Source organism: Ctenopharyngodon idella, chromosome 15 (genome assembly GCF_019924925.1).
Source record: "Ctenopharyngodon idella isolate HZGC_01 chromosome 15, HZGC01, whole genome shotgun sequence".
Classification (NCBI taxonomy): domain Eukaryota; kingdom Metazoa; phylum Chordata; class Actinopteri; order Cypriniformes; family Xenocyprididae; genus Ctenopharyngodon; species Ctenopharyngodon idella.
The window spans coordinates 36,922,063-36,944,020 of NC_067234.1; the positions used below are offsets into that span (position 1 = coordinate 36,922,063).

General features: G+C 37.0%; 2 protein-coding genes across 5 annotated transcripts in view; both read left to right on the forward strand.

Annotated features, from left to right (window-relative positions):
• Window positions 1-71: 71 nt before the first annotated feature.
• Window positions 72-17,282, forward strand: LOC127495162 (26S proteasome non-ATPase regulatory subunit 2). Its single transcript, XM_051861793.1, has 21 exons — window positions 72-269; window positions 631-687; window positions 4,431-4,595; window positions 4,701-4,822; window positions 6,370-6,594; window positions 6,674-6,832; window positions 6,957-7,101; window positions 7,776-7,836; window positions 7,912-8,058; window positions 8,156-8,262; window positions 8,920-9,047; window positions 10,034-10,121; window positions 10,204-10,366; window positions 10,499-10,600; window positions 10,683-10,825; window positions 10,905-10,988; window positions 12,093-12,261; window positions 12,392-12,486; window positions 14,139-14,265; window positions 14,364-14,482; window positions 16,833-17,282. Exons 1-21 carry the CDS (start codon window positions 165-167, stop codon window positions 17,013-17,015), a joined length of 2,694 nt encoding a protein of 897 aa, XP_051717753.1. The 5' UTR covers window positions 72-164; the 3' UTR covers window positions 17,016-17,282.
• Window positions 17,283-17,797: 515 nt separating this feature from the next.
• LOC127495146 (eukaryotic translation initiation factor 4 gamma 1-like) overlaps window positions 17,798-21,958 on the forward strand; it is a 49,301-nt gene continuing 45,140 nt past the window's right edge. For 3 of the 4 annotated variants that reach the window (XM_051861637.1, XM_051861639.1, XM_051861640.1), the window contains exon 1: window positions 17,798-17,964. The gene's annotated coding sequence lies outside the window, so the exon portion shown is untranslated. Of the gene's footprint in view, window positions 17,965-19,283; window positions 19,428-21,958 lie in introns of those variants that run through there. The other variant, XM_051861638.1, reaches the window with a different exon arrangement.

Genomic DNA, 21,958 nt, shown 5'->3' on the forward strand with positions numbered 1-21,958 from the left:
CTGCAGTACTCAGTGCGGCCAGAGGGCGGCGGTAATGTGCTGCAGTACTCAGTGCGGTCAGCAGGCGACAGTAGAGCGCGCGGTGCCATATCGCATCAGCCGCAGAAGAAGAAACAGTAGCAGCGGTAGTGAGTCGCATTCAGAGAAACAGCAGCAACAAAATCATGGAGGAAACGGCAAAAAAGGAGAAAAAGCAGGACGAAATCAAGGAGGAGAAGGACAAACAACCGGCGGGGAAAGAGAAGGAGAAGAAAGAGGAGCAGGAGCTGGTGAGAGAGAGAAAAACAGCCGCGTTTGAATTCCGCCTGAGTCACTCTGCAGGCCAGACTCTCAAACACACTCACACACTACACTAACATTCATTATTATTCATGATTTATCAATGAATACAAATCACTGTCAGCACAAAACACCTTAAAGCATCATGTATGTGATTATAAGACTAATATATGATCTTTATATGTGTCGTGTAATTCTATAAACACAGGGATGTTTGAATATAGTTTATAGAAATGCTTCCCTGAGGAGAAATTCAGTGGTCTGATTTTAAAAATAATTATCTTTCATTGTTTGAAGATTTCTGATGTTATAAATAATAATTTATCTGATGTATTTGTGTTGTTTTTGCAGTCAGAGGAGGACAAACAGCTTCAGGAGGAGCTGGAGATGCTCGTGGAAAGACTCGCTGTAAGTTGAGTTTGTTTTTGTTGGATTTATTAATTATTCTTGGTTGAACTGTCAATTTGTCACATTTTAAAAAGCAACATTATGTGTGTTTACATACCTAAAAAATATCCTGAATTGCATGCGATTTATTGTTATAGAAGGAAATTGGGTATCAACATACAGTAAGGTTTCATTTGTTAACATTAGTTAAAATGATCCAATATTTCTACAGCGGTTTAATGTTAATTTCGACAATTACTAATACATTATTAAAATAAAAAGATGTATTTGTTAACATCAGTTAATGTGATGTTAACTAGCATGAACAAACATTAAGAATTAACTAATTAATCACACATTAATTGTGATTAATCACTCCTAACATTAAAGTTTTTAATATATTTCTATATTGTAATACTTTCACATTGAATCTCCAAAATAATGTAGAAACAACATGAACAGTATATTTGAAATCTTTGTTTAATGGCGTCTTTTTACTGTGAATGAAGTTGAAATAATTGTGAATGAAGCCCAGTCTCACTAATACCAGTACTTAGCCATTAATTATAGCCACTGAGCATTACAATATAATTGAAAGGTATTATTTTTTAACATTTAATAGGCTTTAAAATATAAAACAATGAACTTAGGAGAACAATCTTCACATAAACCCATAATGTCACATTTAGCTGTGCCTTTAACATATCAGTGCTCAACACTAGGGATTTTTTCTACTGGTCCAGTCAGACCATTTCAGATTTTACCTGCCCTGCTAAAATGCACAAAAAAATATTGTTTTTGTTGTTTTTGACCCATGTAACCTTGTAAACAGTACAGGAAATGAATAAAGTTATCAAACACTTCAGTCTTCACTGCATAAATTATAAATGAAATGTAGATTAATCCTTATTAAAGCTACAAACGTTATTCAGTCAAGAGCAGTGAGTGATTTTCTCTGTCTTTTGTTCTTTAATTAACATTAATGACAGTGACAGTGTTTCCCACAGAATTTTGTGAGACTGTGGTGGGTGGACATCGGCCCTTCTAGGGGGGTCCGGTGGCATGCCCCTCCGGAAGAAAATTTGAACATTTAAATGCACAAATCTGGTGCATTTTGAAAGCAAAATTAAGTGTCTACATCAATGAAGAAATTTGTTCTCTTGTAAACAATTTTGTGCTCTCGTAGTAATTTTTTAGTGGTTGCATAGACATGAATGGTGATGGTGGGGCACATTAGTCACATAAACAACATATAGTAAATGATAGTTCATAAATGGTCAAACATGTAGAGTATACATTTGAACCATCAAAAATATGTGGCAAAAGAGATTACCTTTGTTGAATTAATTTATTTCTAAAATAATTAGTGGGGGCCGGTAATACATATTTATACAATTATTATTTACTAGGGGCGTAATGGTTCAAATTACTTAAGGTTCGGTTTTTATTACGGTTTTAGGGTCACAGTTTCAGTACGGTTCGGTATGTGCTATGTTCAGGGGAAAAAGGACTGTCAAATAAAAATAAAGAAAAATAAGAACAAATAATCAAACTACAAGCACAAATAAATACAGTAGAGCAAAGATTCAAATAAAATAAACTGTGCTTTTCAGGTTTTCAGTAGTTTTCAGGTACAGAATAAAGTATTGATTAAAGTGTAAAATAACATTACATATTTGACTGTATAAATTAAAGATTAATCCTTAAAGTTACAAAAGCTATTCAGTCAAAAGCAGTGAGTGATTTCCTTGTCTTTTGTTGTTTGATTAACATTAAAAACACAGACAGTAGTAATATTTGTCTGCTGTCACTTTAAGACAATGCAATTATCCAATTATCCTGTCTTTCTCGACTGTATAAGTTCACTTAAGGCATAACAGACTCTGCGTGCATCTCAATCAGCTCCCTAGTTAGGGCACTGATCAGGGAGTCGGCCGCATTCATTTACATGATGTACTGATTCATGACCTAGGAAGCTAGGGAGCTGATTGAGAAGCAGGGTATGTCTGCTAGGATAGGCTACTCATCAAGACAGGCATGTTGACATAATTTTTGTGTGAAAAGCGCAAGACTTGAAAGAGAACTCAATATTTGCGTGCTGTCTGAGACACGGGTTTCCGCATGTGCGCTTCAGATGAGTGCATACACAAATCTTCTCACAGCGCGCACGAGTTCTCACTCGCATCTTCTGGCTCTTGAATGTTTAAATTGGCAGGGGTTAAAGGGTTAGTTCACACAAAAATGAAAATAATGTCATTTATTACTCACCCTCATGCCGTTCCACACCCGTAAGACCTTCGTTAATCTTGAGAACACAAATTGAGATATTTTTGTTGAAATCCAATGGTTCCATGAGGCCTACATAGCCAGCAATGACATTTCCTCTCTCAAGATCCATAAAGGTACTAAAAACATATTTAAATCAGTTCATGTGAGTACAGTGGTTCAATATTAATATTATAAAGCGATGAGAATATTTTTGGTGCGCCAAAAAAAAACAAAATAACGACTTATTTAGTGATGACCGATTTCAAAACACTGCTTCAGAAAGCTTCGGAGCGTAATGAATCAGCGTATCGAATCATGATTTGGATCGCGTGTCAAACCGCCAAACTGCTGAAATCACGTGACTTTGGCGCTCCGAACCGCTGATTCGACACGATGATTCATAACGCTCCGAAGCTTCATGAAGCAGTGTTTTGAAAAGATCAACGAAGGTCTTACGGGTATGGAACGGCATGAGGGTGAGTAATTAATGACACAATTTTCATTTTTGGGTGAACTAACCCTTTAACATGAGTTTAGTTTAAACACGGATAGCAACGTCGTGTGCTGTTCAGGTTTTACCTGCGCTCGCGCTCTATCAACACCCGGTGCATACGGCACTCGTATTGAACGAAGTTTACAAAGAGTGACTGTTTTGTCCACGTTTTTTTTTTTTTTTTTTTTTGGGTCATTGCTGTTGTTGTAATGTATTGGGAAGCCAGAATGCGTATCCATAGACAGAAACATTAGCCGAACTCGGTCTGTCTGTTGTAACACCTCAAGCACTCGATTCTCCCGACTCCACTACGGAGGGATAATCTAGTGAACGCCCGTTGTGCCCCTTTCGCACGCTGCATGCATTTAGACAGAAATAGCTCCTTTCGCTCGACGGAGCAGCTATTCGTTTTCTGTGGGGGTATTAAGAGACACTATATTTCCGGTTCTCATATATTCATATATTAGGAACATATTTCCGGTTCTTTTTGAGACTGTGGCGGGACAAATTAGAATGTGGCGGGCCGCCACAGTCTAGTTAATGTATGGGAAACACTGCTTCATCAGGTTTATTAGGCTGCTGTCACTTAAACTTAAAAAATAATTGCATGCATTAAAACATTAATATTGACAGCCTGAATTTTTACTAACATTAACAAAGATTAATCAATGCTTTACAAATATATTGTTCATGTTAGTTAATGCTATTAAATGAGACCTTTATTGTAAAGTGTTACTAGAATTAGTTTTCACAATAATGATCAAATTGTAATGAATTTCTTTATTTCTGAAATGACTTGATGATGCAAAAAAAAAAAAATGCTTACCAATAATGTCAATGCCCATTTTTTCCACAATACAGTCAAATCATGGATAAAATAAATGGATAAAATCACTAAATTATTTCCAACTAAATATTTAGTTTCACTCGAAGTTAAATGTCGATTTTTTTTTATTTATTTATTTTTTTTGCTAAAGACGCTTGTTTCCTCTCTGTTGCGCAGGAGAAGGACACGTCTCTGTATCGTCCTGCTCTGGAAGAACTGCGTCGTCAGATTCGCTCCTCCACCACCTCGATGACATCAGTGCCCAAACCGCTCAAGTTCCTGCGACCCCATTATGCCAAACTCAAAGAGATCTACCAGAATATGGCGGCCGGAGAGAACAAGGTGTGTTTGCAGCATCATTTATGTAACTCTGTTTTATAGGATGATTTTATTAGAACAATCAGCATATGTTTGTGTAGAGTGTCACAGTCTTTCTCTGTTTGACAGCATTTCTGTGCTGACGTGGTGTCTGTTCTCGCCATGACCATGAGCACCGAGCGGGAGTGTCTGAAGTATCGTCTGCAGGGCTCACAGGAGGAGCTCGCGTCATGGGGCCACGAATACGTCAGGTATGAAAAAAAGGACAGCCAGACAACATGCACTTTAGACCAGTGCTGTTATTGTTTGCGAAAACTATTACAAATCATTTTCAGTAATTGAAATAGAGCTTAAAGGTGCAGTAAGTGATTTCTGAGAAACGCTGTTGAAAGTAGATCAGACCGAGCACCAAAACATACTTGTAGCCAATCAGCAGTAAGGGGCGTGTCCATTCATGATGGGGGAGGTGCCTGTGTTGTGTGTATATATATATATATATATATATATATATCACTCCGGAACTCTGTCCTGCTCCACTGGCATTTTCAGTCTTCACTCTTATTGGTTGTCTCTTTTGAAATTCACTGCTCCTTTGCATAAAGTTGAAATTTCTGAACTTCTGTCACGTGTCTTGCGCTGCTTGACACGCCTACATTCTGTCGCCAGTGGTCACTGTCACTCGTGTCACCGAAAGTCCTGATCCCTCCGTTGAAAATGAATGGGATGAATGAATGTCGCTGCGTGTCACTGGCCTTGTGAATGGGGCTTAAAGTGTTCTTGAATTTGGGGGCGGAGCTATAAAGATATGGGTTTGATCCTTTTGAGTAGGGGTGTGTTTGTTTTGGTGATTTCAGATATCATCAGTGATTCTCAGAAACTGCTTACTGCACCTTTTAAGTAAAACTATTTAGTAGGAATGCACCAATGTATCCGTTGATAAAAGCAATTATTTCCTCTATTGGCCGATCGTTTAAAAACAGCCGATGATCAGGGCCGATTATATCCTGTCAATCAAAAGGGGGCAGAAAAACGTGTCAGACTGCAACTCATATTGTGTTTGAAGAAGATGTCTCTCCTGTTTCCACCTAGTATTAAGATGAGTTTTGGTCGATCGAATCACAAGTGGGCGCGGCAGACACATTCTCGTGGACACCTGGTATTTTAATCCATCTCTTGTCCACTTTCAACCACTTCTGTCCTGATTTTTTTCGAGGGGAGGGTCTATGGGCGGGTAAATTAATGTTTTTTTTCAGATCTTTCAATCTAATGGACAAAATAAGCTCGCTCAATTTACATATGAACGTGACCGGAGACGACAGCAAAACATACGGAGATCAGCAGCTTTTGTTTCTGCTCTGACAGCCTCAAGACCAGCCGAACGCTGTGAGTGTGTGTTTGAAATCAGGAATGGTGAGAGAACATTGTGCTTGATAAGTTTTTCATCTTTAAACCAAACTTGGATCTTCAGCCGACAAAGTTTAAATCCTGTCTGGCTAGTGCGCTTCCCATAATGTGTCAGTAGGTGGAGAGCTTACGGTCTTATGTGGCTGTTTGAACACATTTTACCACATGAGCGTCTACACTACTAAAGCAATCCGGTCAAAGTGCTCAAAAGTGGACAAGCTCAAAGCGGTTTACACCCCGCTTACACCTGTATTTAGCGTCGTCCACTTGTGATCCGATCGACCAAAACGTGTCTCAATACCAGGTCTAATAACAGAACTTTCTAGCTCTTTCTGTGTGAACATGCTTTCTGAAACAAACTGAATAACTGACTTGATCTTGTGTCTGTTTCCAGGCATCTTGCCGGAGAGGTCGCTAAGGAATGGCAGGAGATCGAGGAAGGTGATAAAGCTCAACAGGAAGTTCTGCTAAAGCTGGTCAAAGAGATCGTCCCGTATAACATGGCCCATAATGCCGAGCACGAGGCCTGTGACCTCCTGATGGAAATCGAACGTCTCGACATGCTGGACACGTACATCGATGAAAACGCCTACGCTAAAGTCTGCCTTTACTTGACCAGGTGAGACACTTTTGCCCACAATGCATCTGAACATGTCTTCGAGTGTCGTCCTGTTTTGAACGTGTGTTTGTGTCTCCAGCTGTGTGAGTTACGTCCCCGAGCCAGAGAACTCGGCTCTGTTGAAATGCGCTCTTAACATCTTCCGGAAGTTTAACCGTTACCCAGAAGCCCTCAGACTCGCACTGATGCTTAATGACGTGGAGCTGGTGGAGAACATCTTCACTTCCTGCAAGGACATGTAGGTCACACATGCACTTCATTTAGTCATTTACACTCTCTCACACAGTTTGTCTACTGAAAACTAAATCTCAAGTTGCATAACACTGATCGTAACGTGTGTGTGCGCGTGTGTGTGTGTGCAGTGTGATTCAGAAGCAGATGTCGTTCATGTTGGGTCGTCACGGCATGTTCCTGGAGCTCAATGAAGACGTGGAGGATTATGAAGATCTGACAGAGATCATGTCCAACGTGCAGCTCAACAGCAACTTCCTGGCCCTCGCTAGAGAGGTGCTAAAACACACACACAAACACACACATGCAGAAAAATATCCAGGTCATGAAATATCTGTCGTTCATTTGTTTGTTCATTCTATCTATCGTTCGTTTAATCTATATCGTTTTATCGTTCGTTCTATTGTTCTATCTATCTATCTGTCTATTGTTCTGTCCATCATTTTATTGCATTACAATAATGAGAAATTGCAGTGAAATGTTTTATCATGAAAATGTCTCAATTCACTTCAAAATATTTTTAAATTAATTTTAAATTGAATTTAATGAAAATATTATTTATTATTATTATTATTAAATTTGCTACTACATTTTATATAAGCCTAAATATTAAAATAATTAAAGGAAGATTTATATTTTAAAAAAATATATGAATTTTACATTAACGGAAATATTTTTGTCTTGTGAATTTTTTTTTTGTACTGAATTTGATTTATGCTAATTTAAATGAATTACTGAAGATTTAATGTTATTGTGTCCTTAAAGGATCATTTTGAGGCGAAATATGACTTTTTGTCTTATAATATCACAGTGCTTATTTTTTGCATGCAAAAAAGTTTTTTTTTTTTTTCTTTTGATTGTGACCCAGACATGTTCACGTTTAGATTTACAATTCTGTGAGATGTTTCTACATATTCGTTGATGTTTTATTCTGATTCTCTTCTCTGTAGCTCGACATCATGGAGCCTAAAGTTCCAGATGACATTTACAAAACCCACCTGGAGAACAACCGTAAGACCCTTCAGATCTCATGAGGAATATGATGATGTTTTGTGTCTTGTGTTTTACTAACGCTGTTTCTCTCAGGGTTCGGCGGCAGCGGCTCACAAGTGGACTCCGCTCGCATGAACCTCGCCTCCTCATTCGTGAACGGTTTTGTTAATGCTGCGTTCGGACAGGACAAACTACTCACAGAGGATGGAAACAAGTGGCTCTACAAGAACAAGGACCATGGTGAGAACAGCCCCATCTCCGGGCAGCTAAACAACATAAATCTGATGTTATTCTGATGATCTTTGTATTAAATGTGTGTTTTGTGTGTCCATTATAGGCATGCTCAGCGCTGCAGCCTCACTGGGAATGATTCTGCTGTGGGACGTGGACGGCGGTCTGACACAGATTGATAAATATCTTTATTCATCCGAGGATTACATCAAGGTACAAATGCACACAGTAGCTTTGTTTCCATTCAAAGTTGCAAATTTAACTTTAAAGTTGCGCAATATTGGATAAAACATTTGCAAATAAAGCAGCGTTTCAATCCTATGTGTTCAAGAGAACAAAATTGCCATGTCCTGGGAAATTGCAGCAAAATATCAGTAATAAAAATGAAAGTTGCTGCAATCTGGCTCTCAGATTCTGGTGTTTGGGAACACAATCGTGAGAGATGCTTCTGGAGGGTTATCCAATCACAGCCTCTGCTGAGGCAAAGTCACATGAACAAAATTTTGTGGTATTAAATGCATAGCTTGAATTAAACATGAACTAAATTATGTTAGAGTAGCATGGTAGTGTTTATAAGCACAGCGCTGCTTTGTTTTCAGAGGTAACCGGGGAAACCAGTGTATTTGTACTGTTCCATAAGCACCATCTACTGTCAGAGATTGAAATTGCATTTTTATTCAGCACATCTGCCATTGAAGACCAATGAAGATCGACCCTTATTTTTACCCAGCTTACACACAGTGTTGTAAAGGTTAACTGGTGGATTGATTAGAAGCTAATGTGCTTTAAAAATGTTGAATAATGTAGTATCTAGAATATTATATAGAATCATAACTTCAGTGATTTATTTTAATGATTTATTTATTTCAGTCTGGGGCACTGTTGGCATGTGGTATCGTGAACTCTGGCGTTCGTAACGAGTGTGATCCCGCTCTGGCACTTCTGTCCGATTACGTCTTACACAACAGCAACATCATGAGAATTGGAGCCATTTTTGGGTAATTCACAAATGACACTAACCATTTAGTTATTTATCAAGTTATTATTTTTTTTTAATAATTTATTAAAATGTAAGCAATAATAGGGCGCTATGAAATGTTTTAATTTTCAGAAATTCTGTGTTTTATGATTTAATTGATGCATATGACTCACTATTTAATCTTAAAGGTGAAGTATGTAAGATTTTTTGTTAAAATACATTCTTTTAAAGCAGTTTATTGTTTATTGACTACTAATAATATGCCTTGAATGGGTTTATCTCCCCCAAAAGTGTGAACGTTGAACCTCCCAGACAGATCCGCTCAGATCACTCACTTTACAGCTCAACCAATAGTGTGAGTTTGGGGCGTGGCTACAGTAGCAGGTGGAGGCAGAGGGTGTTTATGCATTGCATGGGAAAAGACATTCAGCTTCGGGTACAGGAGTGCAAGATTAAACGGGTCATGAACACATCAAAGCGAACGAAGCGTATGCTACACGCTACATTGATCGTTTCAATACAAAATCATCATGCACCTGTTCAGAAAGACAAATTTTCCAGTTTATATTGTTTACTTTGACTTGTCCAGTGTAGACAGACTCAAGCAGTCAAAAAATCCAGATATGCTGCATCGGTTTATTGTAAGTGACAATAGTCTACTCAACTGCTAACTCATGACACATAGCTACACAGCTAAAAGTATTTCTGATATGTTGGACCTTTTACTCAAAGTAGCTACTTTTACTGGTTGATGCATGCCTTCACAAGCACCGTAAGAGCTGTGATTGTGATGTTTGAGTTAAGGAAGACGTGATGTTTGCAAAATATGCTGTATTTTTGTCATTCTACCGTCGCAGAAACTACATACTTCACCTTTAAGGTTTAGTGTTTAAATTAAAACATGCATGAAAAATTGTGTCGTCTTCCTTAACAATGAATTTATGATTATTATTTGGAGAAGTACATTCTACTGTACAATAGTAACGCAGCTTTGTGTTTGTGTAGGTTGGGTCTGGCGTACGCCGGCTCTAACAGAGAGGATGTTCTCTCTCTGCTGCTTCCTGTCATGGGAGACTCCAAATCCAGCATGGAGGTGCGTGTGTGTTTGCAGTGGATGAGCGTTTTGATCTGTCTGTGTGATTCTGTGTTTGATGAATCTGTGTGTGAACGTGCAGGTGGCTGGAGTGACTGCGCTGGCGTGCGGGATGATCGCCGTGGGCTCCTGTAATGGTGATGTCACTTCCACCATCCTCCAGACCATCATGGAGAAGAACGAACAGGAGCTCAAAGACACTTATGCCCGTTGGCTGCCACTCGGCCTCGGACTCAACCACCTGGGTAAGAACGGCTTCCGTCTCTGCCATATAAAGCTAACCCTGATGAGAATTACAAATTAAGAATAATTACTCTCTCAGAGGCATGATTTGAGGAAAAAACATAAACTAATTTAAATTTAATTTTTGTGTGCAGGTAAAGGTGAGGCGATCGAAACCACTCTAGCAGCTCTTCAAGTCGTACCCGAACCCTTCCGTAGCTTCGCCAACACGCTGGTGGACGTCTGCGCATACGCAGGTGAGTCAGATACTCCCTCACACAGGCTGCAGGTCACATGCTTCATATAAAACACGTGTGTAACCGTCCGTCTGTCTCTCAGGGTCCGGGAACGTTCTGAAGGTCCAGCAGTTGCTACATATCTGCAGCGAGCACTATGACAACAAGGACAAAGATGATGATAAAGACAAGAAAGACAAAAAAGACAAAGATAAGAAGGAGACGGCAGATATGGGCTCCCATCAGGTGTGTGTGTTTTCTCTTGTCTGTTGTGTTGAATTGTGTGTTAGTCAGTGGTCAGTAAGACTGATTCTGCTCTCTGCAGGGTGTGGCGGTGTTGGGTATTGCTCTCATCGCGATGGGTGAGGAGATCGGCTCAGAAATGGCCCTGCGCACGTTTGGTCACCTGGTGAGTCGATGTCAAACACATCAGCTGCTTTCACAGAGAAACCACATGTGAAATGACTTTTTGGTGCCAATTAAATAAAATTGATTAATGCATTAATTTTATTTAGTACATAAAGAAATTGTAAGCATTTCTTAAATTTGATTTATTTCATGAATTTATTTATTTAATAATAATTTATATAAATATTATTGTACAATTTTGTATATTTATAATAATTTATTACATTTAAGGTATTTGATATATAAAAGTATGTGATGTATTTATTCATAATTTATATACATTTATTTAATAAATAACTAAATCAATTATAATAATTCATTAAATTTATGCAATGCATGTATTTAATTATAAATATAAATATTTAATCATTTGTATAAAATATTGTATAATTTTGTATATTAAATATACATAAAAATATTGAACATCACATTTAATATTTAAAATATAAAATTGTTTGTTATAAATAAATGCATCTATTATAATTCATTACATTTATTTAATATTTTATTTAATATTTATTTTCTTTATATATGTATTATAATATTATAGTATAATTTATTAAATTCATATTAAGTAATATTACAAATATGAAAATAATTGTTATAATTTATCAGATGTTTTTATGTATTAGAAATATGAATATAAATGTATATTATTTATATTGAATGTAATATTTATTATAATCATTTACTAAATTTATATTACATTTAATTGTATTAAAATTCATTACATTTCTTTTATATTTTAATTAAAAACATTTATTTTATGAATATAAATATACAGTTTTATAATATAATTGATTAAATTCATATTAAATAATACTATGAATATGAAATATGAAAATTATAATATTGTATATAAGTGTTAGAAATATGAATATAAATGTATTATATAATTTTATATTGAATGTAATATGTATTATAATCATTTACTACATTTATATTACATTTAATATCTAATATATAAATTGCATAAATATTTATATAAATTTCTAAATAAAAATGTATATTAAAAAATAAGCATGAAATACTGAACTCTTTATGGAATTATTTTCCAGAGCTGTCTTGCTAATGCTTTATGTCCTGCTGTCTTTCTCCTGTGCAGCTGCGTTACGGTGAGCCCACGTTAAGGAGGGCGGTACCGTTAGCACTCGCTCTGATCTCCGTCTCAAATCCCAGGTTGAACATTCTGGACACGCTCAGCAAGTTCTCGCACGACGCCGACCCGGAAGTGTCCCACAACTCCATCTTTGCCATGGGAATGGTGGGCAGCGGTCAGTCACCTGCTTGTGTTAATGCTTACACAGCCTCTAGAGGCGCTGCAACAGATTAATGACATCATGAAGTGCCTCTACCAATCAGAGGGTGTGGTTTTCATGGTTACTATGTTGTTCTCTTCTGCAGGCACCAATAACGCACGTTTGGCAGCAATGCTCAGACAGCTGGCGCAGTATCACGCCAAAGACCCCAACAACCTCTTCATGGTCCGACTCGCTCAGGTGAGCAGCTCAATAGGGTTTGTTTGCTGAAAATATGGACCTGATAATGTCTATAGCCACTCTTCCACTGTCAGGCCAAACCGCTCTCACTGCTTAACAGTCCCATTCTGGGCCGAGAACAGTTTGTAATCATGCCGTCGAACCAAGCTTAAGTGGAATTATAACTGGATCTATTCCTGGAACCGTTCGACCCGACAGTGGAAAAGCGGATTCTGATTAACACATTGACATGTGACATGTATTTGTTTTGTTTTACTAACTATATATATACACAAATTCCTCTTTAGTGCTTGTGTTCTTTTGTTGCTCTCATCAGAAAGAATTCTTGCTTTTTATAACACATCAGCTGCTGTTGTTTTGACTGTTAATGAGCAGTTAATGTGAGCTGTGATCCAGGCCAAAATTAACACACATCAACTCTAAACGCTAAAACAAATTCAGTGACTTTAGTGAGTGAATGAAGCAGTGGCTTTTTAGGAGTTATGTTAATGTAAAAGAAACTGTAGCCTGACCCTTGGTCAATTTTTCCTTTAGTCTTAAAAAAAAAATAAAGAAGAGAAATTGTTGGTGGGTAAAACAAAAAAAAAAAAAAAAACAAACATGAACAGGTTGTATTTCACCTCAAAAAAGGAAAAAATAAGATCTAGTATTTTGTGTAAAGAAAACTGAGTGAATCTATATTAAATCAGTATAAAGGCACATACCGCCATTTTATATGAATTATATATAAATATTTTTGTATTATTTATAAACAATTTTATAGTATTTATTAATATTTTGATTTTTCTATTATTTTGATTTATCCTGTTTTCAATTTAAGTTGTTCATTTTAAGTTTTTTTTTAAATATATATATATATATATATATATATATATATATATATATATATATATATATATATAATTTCTATTTAGCTTTAATTTGTTTTAGTATGTTTATTTCAGTTAGTTGCCCAGGCAACATTTCTCATTTTCGTTAAAGTTAATATTTATTTTATTTCAACTTTCTCAATGTATAAAAATTATTTTTAATAGTTTGTTTTATCAGATAACTCTGATATATGCTTAATTATATGAAAATATATTAATTATAAAATAGTGCTGTCAAACGATTAATCGTGATTAATCGCATGCAAAATAAGTTTGTTTACATAATGTGTGTGTGCTGTGTATAATTATGTATATATAAATACACACATGCATGTAAATATTTCTTAAATACATGGATATATTTATATATAATTTATATTATGTATAAATATAATATATTTTTGTTAAATATATATATATATATATATATATATATATATATATATATATATATATATATATATATATATATACTGTATATGCATGTTTGTGTATATACATAAATATAAACAGTACACAAACATATTATGTAGACATTTATTTTGGATGCGATTTAATCGTGATTAATCATTTGACAGCACTATAAATATAAAAAGAAAAAAAAAAAAAAAAAATATATATATATATATATATATATATATATATAAAAATATAATTGCAGTATTGAAAATGTTTCTAGGGTTTTTTTTTGTGGTGAAATATGAGTCAGGTGTATTTTGTGACCAGTCATTGAAGTGCGTGTTGTGCCGTGTTCAGCTGCTGAAGTGTGTGTTTGTGTTTCAGGGTCTCACTCATCTGGGTAAAGGCACACTGACGCTCTGCCCGTACCACAGCGACCGGCAGCTCATGAGTCAGGTGGCCGTCGCTGGACTCCTCACGGTCCTCGTGTCCTTCCTGGACGTCAAGAACAGTAAGAACATCGCTTTTCATCATGCAGTACCACATCAAAACTATACCTGTAATATCTGTCTATAATATATCTGTAATTTCTCGTCTCTCTCGCTGCAGTAATCCTGGGAAAGTCTCATTACGTTCTCTATGGTTTGGTGGCGGCGATGCAGCCTCGCATGTTGGTCACATTCGACGAGGAGCTCAGACCTCTGCCCGTGTCCGTCCGAGTGGGACAGGTGTGTGCTTGTGTGACGTTTCATGATTTTGGACCAATGAGATTAAGCTATTGTTCAAAAGTTTGGGGTTTGCAAGATTATTTGATCAAAAATACAGGGAACATTCTGAAATATTATTGCAATTTAAAATATCTATTTTCCATGTGAATATACAGTAAACTGTAATTTATTCCTGTGATCAAAGCTGAATTTTCAGCATCATTACTCCAGTCTTCAGTGTCACATTATCCTTCAGAAATCATTCTAATATGATGATTTGCTGCTTAAAATTATCATTAATGTTCATATTTTTGTGGAAACTGTGATACATTTTATTTTCCAGGACTCTTTGATGAATAGGAAGTTCAAAAGAATTTAAAATCGAAATCTTTTGTGACATTATAGATGTTTTTACTGTCACTTTTAATCAATTTAATCATTCGTCCTTGATGAATGAAATTATTAATTTCTTTAAAATAAAATCTTACTGCTAACAACAAATCAGATAAACACTGGATATTTTTTAATCACTTTACATTTTAAGTTGCACCAGGTTGGACTGCAGTGATAAATTGTTCTCCCTCTTTCTGTCTCTCATTGTTCAGTTTTATTTTTAGTGTGTGACAAGAACTGTAGCTTTGTGTTTCCAGAGTACAATGAGAAATTGTTCAAAAATAATAGTGCAAGTCATTTTAACCATTTAAAGGGGTCATGAACTGCATTTTTTATTTTATGTTTCCTGAGGTGCACTTATAATGTTAGTATGATTTTTACATTTTCTGCCCTGATTTTAGTCCTCTGATTTTCTGTTTTAAAGGATTAGTTCACTTCAGAATTAATTTCCTGATAATTTACTCACCTCCATGTCATCTTTCTTCAGTCAAAAAGAAATGAAGGTTTTTGAGGAAAACGTTCCAGGATTTTTCTCCATATAGTGGACTTCACTGGGGTTCAACGGGTTAAAGGTCCAAATGTCAGTTTCAGTGCAGCTTCAAAGAGCTCTACATGATCCCAGACGAGGAATAAGGGTCTTATCGAGAGAAACCATCGGTCATTTTTTTAAAAAAAAACTAAAAATTATATACTTTTAAACCACAAATGCTCGTCTTGCACTGCTCTGTGATGCGCCACATATTACGTGATCACGTTGGAAAGGTCACACGGAAGGTGAAAGTACCTCTTTAGGACAAAAAACTCCATCTCATTTTCGCCTCCAACTTCAAAATCATCCGTCATTGTTTTACCTTTTTTTGTAAAGGGCATTTGACTTAGTCTTTGCATGTTCGCTTTGCAAACACTGGATTGATACTTAAGCCTACGTCACACGTGACCTTTCCAACGTGATTACATAATGTGTGGCACATCGCAGAGCAATGCAAGATGAGCATTTGTGGTTAAAAAGTATATAAAGTTTATTTTTTATTAGAAAATGAGCATTGGTTTCTCTAGGACTCTTATTCCTCGTCTGGGATCGTGTAGAGCTCTTTGAAGCTGCACTGAAACTGACATTTGGACCTTCAACCCGTTGAACCCCAGTGAAGTCCACTATATGGAGAAAAATCCTGGAATGTTTTCCTCAAAAACTTTAAATTTCTTTTCGACTGAAGAAAGAAAGACAAACATCTTGGATGACATGGGGGTGAGTAAATTATCAGGAAATTTTAATTCTGAAGTGAACTAATCCTTTAAGGCCGTGTCTGCTGTGTCTTCAGTGTAAACGCCCACTGCTGTGATTGGCTGACGTTTGCATATGAAATGAGCATTGCATTTGGAACTCTCTCAAATTTTTACTACATTTTTACCCTCACAGCTGTCAAGATTAACGAATCGTGTTGATTACAGCATTATATTTAGATCTACTCCCATCGCATGAAAGGTTGCAGCGATGAGCATTAGCCAATGACAGACATGAATGCAGTGATCTCGTCAATTTCTGCACTCTCACGAATGCTTTTATCATAACTCACAGTGCAAACGCGATGTAAATAAGAGACTCGTTGTGCCGTGTAGAAAGCGTCATTAATTATAATTGAAGTCGGTGATAAACTCTCGCTGTTTGATTGACAGCTCCAGCGATTGTAAAGGGAGCGTTCTTTCATCGCTTTCTATTTATAATTTAATCACAATTGAAATAACAGATTATTTTCATGCTACTAAGAGACACATTGTTGATAAAATTATGACATAATGTGACACAATTCTGAGTCATAAAATGTTTCAATTAAAGCTGTTTTTGGACTTGAGTTCCGAAACTTACAGGATGTTTTTATAGTACAATGACCTCTTAAGGAAATCAAGGAGAATTATACCAGTAGTGCAAAATAAATTTTGAAAGATAATGAAATAATGTGATATATCTCTGTGTTTCCAGGCTGTGGATGTGGTCGGTCAGGCCGGTAAACCCAAAGCCATCACAGGCTTCCAGACTCACACCACACCAGTGCTGCTGGCCCACGGCGAGCGCGCCGAACTCGCCACAGAGGAGTTCATCCCCGTCACGCCCATCCTGGAGGGCTTTGTCATTCTGCGCAAAAACCCCAACTATGACGCTTAGACACGCTGACAGAAGCGCACACTAACTGGGACCTCTGAGCATATTTAAAGGCACCTCGTCCTCTCCTTCTGTTCCTCAGTCTTTCCCTCCGACGGCGAGACTGAGGCGTTTCCTCCCGCCTTCCTTCTCCTTGCCATTTTCTCCTCATTTTGTAATTAGAGCAAGAAATGAGTGTGTGAGTTTATCATCCTGCTAAACATGTTTTGTTGTTTTTGTTACTTGTTCTGTAAAAGGTTGAGATACAAAAATAAAATAATTGTGATCAAATGTTGCTGTGTCACTGAATATTTTAATACAAAAGCTGATATATACACATTTTTATTCAACTACACCATAGCTAATTAATATTCATAAGCCAGTATCTGGCAATAGTGAATGTGTTTCAGCATAATCACACATCTACTAAAACAATATTTTCAGATGTTATCCATAAACCCTCTTTATTATTAATAAACTAAGCAGTTTCACACATTGCAGTGTTGGTAAATGTGAATTTTTAGATGGCCACCAGAGGGCGCTGAAATAAAAGACCACGCCTCTGTGAGTCTCGACCAATCAGCATTTACGAATCCTACTATGGCAAATACTCATAAATATTAATGAAGCAGTGCTGACGTTGCAAAGTGACCCTTCTACTGGAATTCTACGGCGAAAGCCAAGTTCATGAATATTAACGAGCTTAACTTATTTGTTTCAGTCCAGTCACGACACCGAATTAATATTCATGAATTAATACTCTGCGCTCACGCCGCGACTGCTGTCACGTGGTCGGGATTCCCTATTGTCACCGATCCGGAAGTTCCCGAGTCGCCGGTTTCCGCCGGAAAAGGTTCCGTCCGGTCCAGACGGGTCTGTCTCTTTTTCTGTCTTTTTTTTCGGTTCGGTATCGCTCAACTGATCCGATACAGAACCGGACCGGCACTGAAGCTATACGATAAACTCCTGTCAGGTAAGAAACCGCCGCACACGAGACGTTACCGGCGTTGACGCGTGCGCGTGCATGTGTGACACTGTAAGATCCATTGAAAATACCAGACCAAATACAAATACCAATTATTATTATTATTTTAATCACTTAAATCAACATTTTATGTTTTTAACATCAGTTATAGTTGATATAATAACCCTGTTTCTCACAATATGATGTAATTCTGTGTACATGATATCAATTACATGGTGGGTTTGTGGTTTTACACCATATTATGAATGTTTCCAGCTGCAGTGAATGTTTTCTGGCAATTAATTTGGTTTAGTCAGATGATCAGAAATCATAAACAGATGTATGTCATCAAAACAAGCTATTAGCAGCAGATCTTCACACATATCAGAGGATTTGTTCCTGGTGAACTGTCTTTAAATATGATTTAAGCAGTTTTTGGTATTTATTTGTCGTTACACATGAGGTGTGTTTGATAAAACACCCTTGCATCTGCATGGCAACATAACAATCACCCAAAACAGCTTATAAAACACATTTCAATATGCAAACCGGCATCATGTTTCCATTAAGATAAGTCCAGCTGCAAATTACAGCTCTCCAAACAGGTGCTTTGGCCTGTTAATAGTCTGGTTTGATTTCTTATGACATTAATCGATGATACAACTCGGTTTAACATCTCTGCTCCCGGTTTGGAACACAGATTAATATTTCACTGACCTACATTTTACAGATTAGACTAACTGTCCTAATATGAGGCCGAGGCCAAGTGTGTGTGTTGACTTGGTCATGGTCATGAATTCAGACTGTGTTCGTTTGTCAGTAACCTAAACACTGCAGTAATGACATCTGTCAGTATGTCATGAGAAGCACATGATGTCTGAAATGCAATTTGGTGTAAATATAGTAAACATTTGCTTTGTTTTTAGGGTGTCTAACCCCTACAACATCCAAAGAAACACCTATATATTTAATTTTATATATAAAATTATATATAAAGCCTGTATATTTAATTTTATATTATTATTATTATTATTTCCTCTATTTTCATCCGGCTTTGATTAATGGTTTGTGAATGCCCGTTTTTAACGTCAAAGGTGTTTGAGCCCCGCCCATAGTTATTCATAATTACGCGAAGTCACGTAATTATTCATGAGATTACGCAACAACATTTTCCGCGTGCGTTAATGTACTTATATAAAGTGTTTAGTTGTGTCTCCTTGTCATTACTTTATGGTTTAATTGAGTGTAATTGAACAGAATCCACTGTAATTAAGTTGTTGTGGCAGTGAAGTGTTGAATCATGATGATACACCGGTGCATGCGTGCTGGAGCGCGTGACTGCGCCTGCGCTTGCGCGCGCGACCCACGTGCTTTGTCCCGGCAGGCGCACGCGCGAGCGAACATGGCGACGCGCTGCATGTCTCGCGTTACCGGACAGTGAGACACAACCGAGAGAGAGAAAAAGAGAAACGGTAAAGAGTCGTCTGCTGTTTGTGTGTCAAATGAGCGATTTTATATGAATGCGCGCTCGCGTGTGTGTGTTCAGTTGATGTGTTCGTGCGTTACGCGTGCAACTACGCAGTAAGTTACTCAGTCTGGCCCTGAGAAGTGATCAATAGTGCTGATATATGTGTGTATGTGTGGTGACAGGTGTCTTGTGAACTGCTTGGGTTTCGCTGAAGCGCGTTAATACCATGTTTTAACATGTTCCCTGGTAAAGCAGTGCGTTTTGGATCATCGCAGTTATTTGACATTCATTGGAGATACCATGATACACGTCATGAATATGGTTATCCAACAACACCATGATATATTGGTGTTTTTGGTTGAGGCATTATAATATAAAAATGTTTTTTGACATGTACCATGTTTTGCTGAGAGTACCATGTAAATACCATGGTAAATTAAATCACTTTACCATGGTACTGCCACAGTATTTTCTGTAATCCTTTCATTTAACTTGCGGTAGTACCATGGTACATGAATATGTCAATCATTGCATGGTATATATTATAGGAACATGATATTTTCTTGTATTTTGGACATGTAACATGGTAAAACAATGGGATGCAAGTACAGTGCCAGTACCATGGTAATGAAATTTGCATATAATTGGATTTAGAAGATACTTGCATGTTAGTACAATGGTATAAGCCCCACAAATCATGATATTACCATTTTAAAAACACCATGATAATATGAAGTTACATGGTTTGTAATCAAAGTACCATGGTATTATAATGTTTGCATGCATGTACTATGGTATTACCATGTAATAAAATGCATTTAGTCACTTGAAATTGTACTGTATAGTAAGCTATTCTCACTCAATAAATCATTTGTGTTTCTTCTAATTAGTGTAAGAATGCGTTTAAATTATATTTTAATGAAGCCAAATGTGTTTGAAAGACGTCGATGAGACCGATACCAGTTCATTTGTGCTCTTATTATCTGTTTTTAACAGCTTGAGTGTGTAGTTTCTCTTTTAAAAATGAGCTCATATGTCTTTTGATTTATATGACGTGATGTTGGATTTCTCTCGCACTGGCTGGCGTCGAGCTTCTGGGTCAAAGTTCATGGTAAAAGAGCCGCAGATCGAGTGTGTGAAGCGTTAGTCACTCGTGCATGACTGTCGCATTACTGAAGCCGTCTCACACTGCAGTTCTGTATCCAATAGCAACACGTTTCAAAGGTCTCGTATGAGTGTGTCGTCTTGAAACTCTCATAGGAAAGACAGGCAGAGGGAGCGAGTGTGTTTGTGGGAGTTTCTGCACATGTGAATGTTTGTTTCATTAATGCTTCAGCCTGACCTGATGATGTTCTGAGGTCTGTCACTGCGGTTTGATGATGTTTGTTGTGGTTAAGTGGAGGATTGCTTGTGATAGACATTATATTGGTGTAAATACTGCCGGCTTTGCTTGTGCCAGCTGATGCTCAGTTTTTTGAGCCAATCAAAACACGAATGCCACGTCATCCTGAGCTGTGACGTCATGAAGCAGACGGTAGAAAAACATCTGTGTAATATAATGAAATGTTTTGTGTTGCTTGCTAGAAAATACTTTAAATGGAGAAAAATGCTTTTTGCGCCTTTAAAGTCACCATGAAATCAAAATTGATCATTCTTATTTTTTATGGAATATTGCAGTGTTTATTCATCGGTGCACATCATTATTGTTTCAAATTCATGTTCCTCGTAATCTTGAATCAGAATAACTTCCCCTACCCTCTTGCAGCATCTCTTCTCTGATGACAAAGGTGGGGCAACCTGTCACTCACATGAGATCAACCAATAGCAAACCACAACCGTCCAATCACGAAAGAACTTGTTCCAGGAGCCAGATGTACGTCACAATAGGGAAGAAAAGACGAGCAAAACTTCTGTTTGATACTGACTTTAATTATGTAGTTACAGCAGGAACTAGGACTGTCCCCAGAATGTGTCTGTGAAGTTTCAGCTCAAAATACCCCACAGATCATTTATTATAGCTTGTCAAATTTGCCCCTATTTGGATGTGAGCAAAAACACGCCGTTTTTGTGTGTGTCCCTTTAAATGCAAATGAGCTGCTGCTCCAGAAGAGGGCGGAGCTTTAACAGCTCACACTTCAGTTGCTCAACAACAACAAAGCTGGAGAATCTCACGCAGCCAAAATGAGGATTGTCAGTAACGGTGTTCAGCCTTACATTGTTCAAACCGGAGTCGACACTGATGGAGAGACTCAGGAAGAAGTTACAACTTTTAGAAAGAAACTGGGTGTTTCTGAATGGTTAGTGGAAGTGGATATTCAGCAACCACAGTCATGAACAATATAGTCGAGATTTGTTATATATCGCAAATACTGACAATTACTGAAAAGACAAACCTTTTTCTTTCTTAGTAATAACATGCACTGAGTATTAGTATTAAATTCCGGTTTCGGTACGGTTCAGCAAAAAAGACTACTGTCAAATAAAAATAAAGTAAATAAGAAAAAGTAATTACTACAAGCAACAGCACAAATAAAT